The sequence below is a fragment of the Nanorana parkeri genome, unplaced genomic scaffold (genome assembly GCF_000935625.1).
Source record: "Nanorana parkeri isolate BGI_ZX_2015 unplaced genomic scaffold, ASM93562v1 scaffold1612, whole genome shotgun sequence".
NCBI lineage: Eukaryota > Metazoa > Chordata > Amphibia > Anura > Dicroglossidae > Nanorana > Nanorana parkeri.
In genome coordinates, this window is record NW_017307880.1 from 22,706 (window position 1) to 34,824 (window position 12,119).

A 12,119-nucleotide genomic window follows, 5' to 3' on the forward strand; every position below is an offset into this window, starting at 1 on the left:
GTTCTAAAGGAATTGGAGTCGCAAGAAAATCAAGCGAGAATTCGGGATTTGGAGAGTTATGACGATGTTCCAGAAGAAGATGACATGACTGTATTTGAATAAATGTACGGTATATTTTTGTACATGAATACATGTAGACTGTTGCACATGAATAAATGTTGATTGCTGTAAATGAAAAACGTTGGATTGTTGTACATGAAAAACGTTGGATTGTTGTACATGAAAAACGTTGGATTGTTGTACATGAAAAACTTTGGATTGTTGTACATGAAAAACGTTGGATTGTTGTACATTAAAAACTTTGGATTGTTGTACATGAAAAACTTTGAAGTGTTGTACATTTTGTTGCACATTAAAAAAAATAAGACATCCCCTGAAAATAAGACCTACTGTGTTTTTTGGGGGGGAAAAAAAATATAAGACAGTGTCTTATTTTCGGGGAAACACGGTAGTTCAACACAAAATATACCACAGTGGTTGACGGAAACCGGGATACAACAAAGACTAACTGCTCAATGCAAATAAAGCATTGGGAGATTAAGGGGGGATATGATTTTCATGTACAAGATGTTCAATGGTGACCTCACAGCCACAGGTATGACTCCCAGAGACCAATGCATGATGGGATTTGTAGTTTCACCACAGCTGGAGGGCCAGAGTTTGCCCACCTCTGCTCCAAAGTGATGAAATCTCACCTAGTACAGGTTTGTGAGCATGACACAGCCCAAAGAAATGCAAAGTTCCTAATCTTTTATGTGCACACTCATTACAGCTAAATTATTGTAATTTTCAATGTAGCATTTCTTAAGCACCGGGCTACAAAAATGAATCGGTATTGTATACACCACTGACTGATGACATGACAGAGCAGTCTTTCTACTGCTGTACTTCTTTTTCTGTAAACAGTCACGAGAACTGACAAGAATCGCTTCCTGGTTTCTCATTTTTGTCGGTTGTTCTTTCTTCCCTATATTTTTTATCAGTGGGTTAATTTTTTAACTTGATTGCTCATATGTTCATTGCAAGTTTTATTATATCCTATAAGAAAGTGTTAAAGTACAGTATAACACCCAGTGTTAATGATCTATATTGAGAAAAGAATGTTAGGGTGCAGCCGTGGTGAGTCATCATTGGGATCAGTTTGGAACGGGTGACAACACAAGCTGAATACAATAGCCAATAGCTGCAACATACGAAACCAGGCTGCCTCTGTGACTGACTTATTTCTGGAGCTGTAACTTTAATTACTCTTAAAGAACTCTGGGAATTTTCAAACTTCCCCTTGTAATGGGGCTACCCCCACACTGCAAGGGGTAAGTGCACATGTTTTCTAGGGGGCTCAAACAAAGCAGATATACTCCTGCTGAGCTGCTAGACCACTCCCTTGGCCTCTTCTCCTCTGGGCTCTGACAGTCTAAAGGTGCCCATACACCTTACGTTTTTCGTATGTGATCGACTTTTCATCCAATAATCGTATGTGTGCATTACAGTGTCCGACCAACAGTACTGTACAATCGTACGACTTTTGACGGTCAAGCATGTTTGAAAACTTTGCTAGATCGTACGATTTGCGCAAGGTTGCTGGCGTTTCCGTCCGTCAAGTCGTACGTTCTACACTGCGCTTGCGCTAACGAAAATACGCCAAATCAATTACCGCAATTCGTCCAGGTGCTATTCCTTAATTACGGCTAAACTAATCTTGCGATCATCGGGACAGGATGGGGCTACCGTACGACAATCGTACGACTATTCGATCATCGGACGAAAAGTTTCGTCCGATAATCGTAAGGTGTATGGGCACGTTAAGGATCGCTGACGTCATCACATCTTATGGAGGTCTTCTGGCTTGCATAAGACATGAGGACATGATGTGACGTTGCACATGCCTTGCAGCGCGTTTTACATGCGGTACCATTCTGTTAAAGGAGAACTACGAGGTGAGTGCTTTATACTGAGCTTAGGGTGACGGGAGGACGCTAGTTTGTGTCTTCCCGTTACCCTAAGGAGAACTATGGGGAAAAGCCCTAACCCCATAGTTCTCCTTTTTAAATATGATTTTTTTTTTTATATAGATGGATAGATCTATCATATTCTTTTGTTTTGAAGATATAGGGTGGAAGAAGTTTAAAAGAGAAAATTGCTTCCATTCTTGCATAAAACTAAAAAAATGTGTTTTAATTACAAAGTTACAAATGATTAGAAGATAAATGGCATGAAACAAAATATAAAAACAGTTATGTAAATGTATAAGTATGTTCTTGTAAGGCCTTGTTCACACCAAGCGCGTTCCAGGAGCAGAGCAGTTTAGGTGCCCATACACAGTACGAGAATCGCGGGAAATCCCGCGATCGTACGATCGCAAAGTGTATGGAAGGCGTGTGACTGTCTCTACTGTACGGTCGCACGTCTTCCGTCGAACAAGCAGACTTGTTCGACGACTGCCGAACGGGCCGCACACTGCCCGTTTGCAGTCATCGGAAGCCCGCCCCTCATTGCAGTCATCGCAAGCCCTCCCCTCAGGGGGGCAGGCTTGCGATGATTGCAAGTACGATCTGCCTGTCCAAGATAGGCAGATCGTATGAGCTTTTAATTAGCTTACAACCATCGCAAGACAAAAGTCTTGCGATGGTTGTAAGGTGTATGGGCACCTTTACAGACCGGATCAAAACTGCATCCAATGTATTCCAATGGTATTTTGGGCTCTAGTTCACACCACAGCGTTCAGTTCCAGAGCATGTAAAAAAAGTAAAAAACTGCAGCAAGCCCTATTTTACCTGCTCTGGAACGCATGAAAACGCATGCAAACGTACTGAAAGCCCATTTTAAACTAAAATGTATTTATTTTTTTAACCAAAAATGACCCTGAACGCATCAAAAACGCAGCACAACCCACTGCACTGCGTGTGCAGAAACTCATGCAGATCTGCTCTGCATTTGGTGTGAACAAGGCCTAAAGGTTTACTGTGTGTGTCCGCGTGTAAGACCCCTAGAATGTGAGAATAGGTCCCTTTTTCCTTTGTGAGAATGTCCCGCCCTTCTGCCATGAATAGTCTTTTTAAGGGCCTGTTCACATGAGTTTCAGGTCCTGATCAGGTGCGGATCAGCAGACGCGGTGCCATGTGTTTTGCAGCGTTTTAGCCGCGTTTTTTATGCGTTCCAGTAAAAAAAAAGTGGGGCTGTCAGTATGTTAGCTGCAGTGCAGTGCGTTTTTCGTTTCCTGACTGTACAAAATGTGACATGCAGTATTTTTTCTGTCGTAATCTGAACGGACTGCGCACGTGAGATCTGTAGCCCATAAAACACATAGGGATACATTGGGATGCATTTTTAGTGCAGGAGCGTATGGATCAGGTCAGCACAGAAAACGGACGTCGTGTGAACAGGCCCTAAAACATAACAGCTCTGGGACATATAGTCCTCAGCTGAAATCTGGAACTCTTCGACTACTAGTAGGAGAGAGGAGGATGGGGGGAAAGAAATGCCCCCACCTTTTTCCTATACTTAAAATACTATACTATAAGTAAAATGCATTCAACTATCATATAAACCATATAATGTTGCATGTATCAATATTGTATACATAATGCAATGCTCTTTCTTAAGGTGCCCATACACTGTACGATTCTCGTACGAGAATCGTACAGTGTATGGAAGGCGTGCAAACGTTTCTACTGTACGGTCGCATGTCTTCCATCGAACAAGCAGGCTGGAAAACCCGCCGGGAATCGTACGATTCTCGGCGAGTTAGTGGCCTGCTTGTTCAGCAACAGACGAACGGGCCGGTGTGCGCACGCGCACACTGCCCGTTTGCCGTCCTCGCAAGCCCGCCCCTCATTGCAGTCATCGCAAGCCCGATCTGCCTGTCCAAGATGGGCAGATCGTACGTTTTTTTAAGTACTTTAAACCCTCGCAAGACAAAAGTCTTGCGAGGGTTGTAAAGTGTATGGGCACCTTTTTATATGAATAACTTAATCAATAAATATTACAGTAAAGAGATATAATTCATAGTTTGTAAACACTTCATAAACTTTGATTTCGAATATTCTGCAAATCAACCCTCACACAGCTTTCCTCGTAATTAGGAATGTGGGAGGTTCTAGCCATCTCTACCATCATGATTGATGAATAACATATGTGCAGCAAATAACTTCTAGTATTACTTCTTTCCAGACAACCAAAACCATGGATGTTAGTCTGCTTGAGTATATTCCAAAACTGAACAAATGTATGTGTATGTGTGTGTTATATATATATATATATATATATAATATACAGGGCTTGAAAAATCCACAGATAAAAAAAATAAAGAAGCATAACATTTATTTTAAAAAAAAATTCTGCGCCCCCCACATACACACGCATATATGCTTTAGGTCCGCCTATGTGCCGCACATGTTGCATATCGCCGTGAGAGCAATAATTTTAGAGCCATTAAGGCCGGGTTCACACCTGGGCGTTTTACAGCGCTGATCGACGCAAGTATTGTTACTTTATATTCTAACACATTCATTGTGGTAGAGTAGCCCATTCATTTGAATGGCCGGCCTACCACATATAAAACACACTGAAGAGAAGTGCATGACCCTTTTTTTTTTTTAAATCACGTCACCCCACGACGTATGGTAATAAGTTACACGTGTCACACGCAATCCCGTGCAGTGCGGAAACACGCATTCCCACATCCAGGCCTTATAGGTAACACCCTAACAAACCTAAAGTATAACTGTGACCTCCCATTAAAAAAACATTAATTATAAGTGTGCCTGCACTATTTTTTGCGATCGCACTGGACCGCGTGCATTGCTGTACCACACATTCTGGTGCAGACGATCACATGCCGGCGGGAGGCATGCCTTCAGTGCCGTTGACATGAATGGCACCACCACACCCCCTTCCGCCCCAGAACGCAAGATGCTTTAATTATGTGATCCAGTGGGTTCCGGGCACTAACCGTGCCGGAGCCCACTGGATATGGTGTGAACCGGCCCTTAAATGCAAATTGCACCACACATGCTACATATTACTGCAAACTGAGTGAGGGCAATAATTGTAGCAGTAGTACTCACTAAATTGATGAGTTGTAAAGGCTTTTAAAGCATCGCTGCTGGGCAATTTTGGGCACTGTCAATTTTTGCGCCATTTTAAGGCTGAAAAAGTTGCTCCGGATGTAAAGTGGTTAAGTCGACCATACAGGTAAAACTCGAATAATTAGAATATTGTGCAAAAGTTCATTTATTTCACTAATGCAACTTAAAAGGTGACACTAATATATGAGATAGACTCATTACATGCAAAGCAAGATAGTTCAAGCCGTGATTTGTCATAATTGTGATGATTATGCCGTACAAACTAATTGTACACTCTTCGTTGGATCTATCACTGACTATGTAGTGCAAGGGCCTGTCTGATTGGATTGTTGAGGTTTGTCTTCATATTACAGTGTTGGTAAATGTAAAGGAGATTATAATGTGTATGATCACCATTAGATGTCATTTAGGTAGAAGAAAGCCAATTTCCCGTGCAATAAACCTTCATCTAGTTCTCACAGGTCTGTTGTCTTTCTTCCTTCCGCTGCTAATAATTTCCAGAGGTTTTAGCCTATGTAGATGATTACACAAGCATTTCCTCCAGAGCAGTTTCTGCCGTCTGAGTTATAACAAGTTATAGCTCGGTGGGCTTATTGACAAACAACATGCGTCCCATCGAAACTGAACATGTTACATTGGCCATAATGGTTACTTCTTTACCTTGAGCAGGAATAGTGGGACAGAAGTCATAATAAACTACAAATGTTACCTTTGTTTTCTTTAAAGAATTATGGGAATTAAAAAACAAAAACTTGCTCTTACGGTAGGGCTGTCCCTGCACGGCAAGGGTTAAGTTTTTTTCTAGGGGGCTCAAATAAAGTCAGTGCTCACCTCTTCCTCCACTCTGGCTGTGGAATGCCCCTTGGTGTCCTCGCTAATGCAAGTCAATGGATCTACATTAGACGTGATGACGTCAGTGGCCCTCAGACCCCCGGAGCCCAGGGGAGTAGAGGCTAGAGGGACCAGTCTAGCATCCTCTGCAGGACTGAGGATAATGTGAATAATGCAGCATTAATTGAGCCCCCTAGACTAAACAAGCACTCAACCCTTGTAGTGCGGGGGTAGCCCCGCTGCAAGGGAAGGTTTTTTTTTTAAATTCCTGGAGTTTCTCTTTAACAGAATTGGTCTAAACTTTGGTCACCACTCCATAGAGCTCAGCTGGTCCTTGGCTGAATTGGTCCGATCAGACAACAGTCTTCAGGTATATAGGAAAGATGGACAGCACCACCTGTATTACTGTTCTCCAGGATCAGATGTTTTTAGCCAAACATTATTTTATTTTTTCCCCCAAGATAAGGCTGTTCAGGGTCTCTGACCCATGGACATACACACTCAAATTGTTTCAATATGTTTATGTTAAAGAGGAACTTTACCTGGCTAATAAAAACTTTAAAAAACCATATTGACCAGCTCATGAAGTCCAGAGCTGGCTTCCTCACATCCAGTTCTGAGGGCTTCTGACAATATTGTTGGGATCCACCCTGCTGCCTGATTGACAGCTGCCTCTGCCTCTCTAGAACCAGCTGTGCCCGCCCCCTCCCCGGTCTGTCCCTCTAATAAGTGCTGAAGGAATGAAGAGGAGGGAATCCCTGCAGGGAGCGGTGACTGACAGTAATTCCTCTCTAAAAGAAGGAGATCATGATCACTCAGTTCTTGGTATATAGAGGCAGCGTGTGACAGTTGCAGTGTCCCATTGCAACTCGGAGTATTTGGTAGAGTATAGTCCATCTTCTAACCAGAGCCGAGTTTACTCTTTGTTCCATTAGGGAAGTTACTAAACAAATGCAGATGCTATCATATGGCATCCAGCAAGGTGGAGGTCACCCCCCACGGTAGCAGATAATGTTACATATGTTTAACTCAAAACACACACACACACACACACTGGGGACTTTTTAGAGCCATGTTTATGTAAAATATTAGTCACCTCAGTGAAATGAACAGCACAGATGGTGTGCCTATGAAAAGCAAATAGGCTTTTTGGTAAATGCCGGCCATACACTGTACAATAAATCATGTGTTCAATCTCCTTTTAGATTTACCCAAATTATGTAATATGAGGATAAACAATCATTCAATTTGTATCAAATCAGACGGGGCCTTGCAGTATATAGTTGATAGAAGTTTTTAGATTATACAGGTGGAAGATTCATTCATCTATGCTGTTAGTGTGGGTGGAGGAATCTGTTCTATTTTATTCATTCAGCCTGAATGGTGGCAGTGCCAAGTGAGTGACTCCCTGTGCTCAGTGTACAAAGGGGATGCCGCTGGAGCAGCATGTGGAAGTTCACTGCAATCACTGTATGTGGAGCGGACTACTACATTGATTTTCAGCATCCCCAGCAGCCCTCCAGATATTGGTACAAAAACTGAGTCAAGCTGGACTAATGTGTGCAAAAAGCATACTTCCTGGAGTTCTGCTTTAAGCATACTTGCACATCATTACATCAACGTATGCTCTCGTAGTTCATAGTGCTGCAAAGAATGCTTCTGGTGTTATAGTATGAGTATTATTATCTGTAGCATTCGGGACAGACTAGAGTAGATGAGGAGGACCTACCAGAAGATACCTAAAAAATTCAAACCGAACCCTGGATTTTTTTCATCATTCCCCTCCACCTCCGGTATTTGAAATAAAATTCCTTTTTTCACTACTTGCACTCTCCACGCCCCAGCCCTCCCTCAATGTCCTCTTCTGTTGTTCGATGATGGTCAGTGTCATTCAACCTCCGCTGTCACGGATGCACGCTACATACACAATGTACTGTGTTTTGTATGTTACATACACTAGACCACTGCGCTCAGTATGTTTTGCTTAGAATATGTAATTTAGCTATGGTGAAACTACAAATCCCATTAGGCATTGCAATACTCTGACAGACATGACTCCCAGAGTCAGTTGCTTGATAGAATGTGTAGTTTCACAAAGGCTTTAGGTCTGAAGTTTGGCTACCCCTCTTACAGAGTATATAATATACAGCACTTCAGGGCCATCCCTATAATGAGGCAGCCTGAGCCGGTTGCCTCAAGTGGCATCTCATTGGGGGGCCGTTGGGTGGGGGGAACGGGGGGCTACCACAGCATCCCAGGTTGCTAAGGGCTCTTAGCAACCTGTGATGCTCTGACATCCCGCCCAGCTCTCTGACATCAGCGGTTGCCAAGAGCTGGATGCTCTGGCTTGTGTCCCGCCAGGACACCAGGGAGCTGGGTGGGACGCCAGAGCCACTGACCATGCCGTCTGGCATCTTCAGCCACCTCCTCAACCCCAAACACCCCCCCCGAATGACAAGCATACCTGGGAACTTGCCGGAATTGACCCGACAATGCCTGAATTTTAGGTCTGGTTGCCTGGTCATTATCAGAACATTCACATCTCCAAAATGTTATTCATTCTAGAGTAAAAAGGAAAGCGCAGCGTGTATGAGTCACGCATGCTGTGCTTTGATTTCTGCGGCGGGAGGAGCAGGAAGACTGGGAAAGAGGAGTAGAGGCGGCTCATATGGGCAGGAAATGTAGGCAGGAGAGCAGTGTGGAATGGACTCGGCCAAGGAGAAAGTGCTTTGCTGTGCTTGCTACTCAAGTGGGTTATGTGGGTCTCCAATGCTGTGTGCCCAATCATCAACGGTGGGTGCAAGGACTGGCATTCCTGAACACTGCTCACTACATGCGTGTCTGTTTGTGACATTGTCTGCAGTGACAAAAGTGTGTTCCTCTGTGTGTATTTTTTTAAATTATTATATGATTTTATTTATTTGCAGACCTTTCACTATGAAGCTATAGCACTTTTAGCAGGTGGCAAAGACTATAGGGACAGCCCTTCAGCCCAGCATATAGATACCTGCATTCTGTATACTGTGCTGTATATTACACACTCTAGACCACTGCAGTCTATATGCTGTTTTACATAATTGTACCACTGGGAATATCTGTTAGAAATGACAAGTTTTTTCTTATCTCACAAGCAAGCATACTCACACTAGTACAAGATACAATTTGCCCAGGCCTGACCAGAATGATCAAGGAATGTTTCATTTACTATAAAACTTTTCAGTACAGCGTTTACAAATGTTCACAATGACTTGCTAGCATAATGTTTACATTAACATTCGGCATGCGGTGTCGCAATACTAAATTATCCTGATGTTGTACTGAGGCATCTGTAATCTCTTTCAAGCTGTAACTTCCTGACCCCCCCCCCCTGTGTGCCATTATGCATGCCAGATTCCAAGAATTTTAATGGCATCTAGAGTTGAAGTTGGTCCTTTTTAAATGCCAATATTTTAACGCTTTTATATATTCTGTCAGGCTGTCTGCAATTGCTTAAAGTTGAACTGCTGACAAACTAAATACATACGGTATTTGAAGTACATATAAAGCATCTGTTTTACCTGACTGAAGGGTTTGTAATTCTGTTTAGCCAGTCTTGTTATTGGAGGAAAATGATGGAAAGTCGTTGAAGAGGGTGAAGGTCCTGTTTAAGCAATACAGCTTAGTCCAGAGGTTTCCTCAAGCTCTTACAGGACAATGTAGGACCGGCAGCACACTGATAAGGCCATCCCAGAGCTATACCTCTTGCGAGCATGATTACATTGTTAGACTGACAGCAGCGTGCAAAGCAATAGAACACTGACTGGCACAGAGTGCTCCCCCCTCCTATTTTTGGTCTGTTGTGCAGTACATTATAGAATACTATAGCAAGAAAGATTTACAAATGTCAGTGCTACGAATTTTTAAATATCAATTGACTTTAAACCTGCCTCGGAAGATTGAATGTGATCATGATGAAGTGAGAGAGGAAAATGCATGATTATTTTTTGGAATTACACTTTTAACTGATTGGAAATAGGGAGATGTGTACTGTAGCTACTGTGATTATACAGAATTCCTAACTCTGTTAGCCAGTAAACCTTCCCCCACCCTGCCAGATGCCACCCCCTTTCTATTGAGACTGCTCGGTGGCTAGTAAATTTTGATGGTGGTTGTGGTGCACTGGATTAGATTTTAGTTTGATTTATTAAGATACAGTGTGATCTTGTTGGTGTTTGTATACAATTTAGGCTGCTCAAATGGAAGGAAGTGTCCCTAAATGGAGGTCCTTCTTATCTTGGATCTTGATGACGATGAGTAGAAGTGCAACATAACATAATTAGAGATGGAATAATCCACATTTTGATATTTTTTAAACTAAATATTATGAAACGGGCCAGCATGTTTCAAGGAGGTCAAGACCCTCTTCTTCAGGGCTACTTTCAGGGTTTTAAGATATAATACTGTACACACATCGGTAACAGAGTTCTGGATTCAGATGAAAGCTTACAAGGAAGACATCTGGCTATAAGATGCATATAATACATATCTGTTAACTGGCATAGTGTCACAGGTTAACAGATTTTGTTGTGATATAAAGGTTTATAACTAACAATTATCTCTAATATCGATCAATTTCTACATGCATTTTGAGATGTACAGCTTAAACAAAGTTATATGGTCCGCCGTAACTCATGTTTCATAATATTTTTGCAAATTTGAAAGATCATGTTTGGATTATTTCTTCTCAGATTATATCACGTACTTGGGTGGAGACTGAACTGATGAGGGGGCTTCTCTTGCACCTCTCGATCAACACCCCTGTAAGTGGTGACAGGGAATGTGAGGACACAGTGGCATGAGTGCTGTTGTTGCAGACTGAACTAGATCTATGCAGAGGTTCAGGTCTCTAGATCAGATGACTGTAGGCTGCAATACCAGGACCAAACGCAAGAATACTGGGGTACCAGACCGGGTAACAGAAGCATAGTCTGGGTCTCAGGCCGAGGTCAGTAACAGCTGAGCAGCAGAATACCAAATCAGGAACCAGGAGCAGAATCAGGGCCATAAGCCAAGGTTGGTAACAGATGGTTGCTGAGGTACAGGGCGGCAGACAGAATTCAGAGGCCACTAGGCAGGCAAAAAAGTGAGAAGGCTGGCCGGGTCGTACACAGGTGCGCAGATTGACTAATTGGGTCACAGGTAGTCGGGAACAAGCTGTAAACCTCTCTGCATACTGTCAGTTGCCATTTGGCACCAAGCGTGCATGCTAATATGTGTGTGATTGAACATGAATGCATGCATACCTGCTGGCTAACAACTGACTGTGATGCTGTGCACAGGGCCACGAGCCATAATAAGGCATGTGCTTGAGCTAACACTGGTCTTCAGGAATGTACTGAACCTTCCTTTTAGATGACTAATTCTGAGGCTCTCCTACACTTCGACATACAGATTTCAGTGGCCAGTATGGGCAGTTTCGTTGGACAATGGAATGGCAGTTGGCAGGGCATACCATGAAATGGGGAAAACAAAATCAGAGAGGAGCACAGATAAAGCTATTCTGTCATCCTGGGCTATGTGTTTTTAGGCAGGAATTTTTCTTCAAAAAGTTTAACATCGATGACAGCCTAAATGTTGATTTAAAGTAACAATGTAAAGTGCTTACTTTATTTCTTTGCTCTGTGTTATAGGTTCCGGTACTACCAGAATGTCTGCACTTCCAGTTATTCATTTGTCTGGTGGGATTGGGCCAGATGGGAGAAGGAGATAGACTGGATGGCTCTTAATGGAATCAATATGCCCCTCGCATTCACAGGGCAGGAGGCTATATGGCAAAAGGTAAGACATCTGTATGAGGTGCACTACTCCTTACCGTCACAGCAGTGACCCTCGAACCTGGGCCTAGAGGCCAAATATACCTCATGGCGGTGTCTTGTGATCCTCTAACCAGATCCTTCAGTTACCTTCATGCATTGTGCATATCGGTTATTATAATGATGAATTCCATTATGTTATAGTAATTATTACTGCTGACACAGGTTTTTTAGTAAAACTTTTCAACCTCCGCAAGCTTATTCAATAAGGAAAAGTGCAGTAACCCATAGCAGTCACTCAGGAGAGACAATATTCCACTTTGCTCTGAGGTGACCAAAATGTTTTGCAGTAGCTGGGTGTACCTAAAACAGCTCTGTCAGTTGTCTTCCAGGAGCCTCCATATAGCTT

The 12,119-nt window shown here is 42.8% G+C and overlaps 1 protein-coding gene across 1 annotated transcript in view; it reads left to right on the top strand.

The window, feature by feature from the left end:
• The window catches only part of NAGLU (N-acetyl-alpha-glucosaminidase), a 44,261-nt gene that overhangs the window by 19,339 nt on the left and 12,803 nt on the right, over positions 1-12,119 (top strand). Inside the window, exon 2 of the mRNA XM_018570849.1 lies at positions 11,588-11,735. Within this exon, the coding sequence (XP_018426351.1) occupies positions 11,588-11,735 (148 nt within the window). The remainder of the gene's footprint in view (positions 1-11,587; positions 11,736-12,119) is intronic.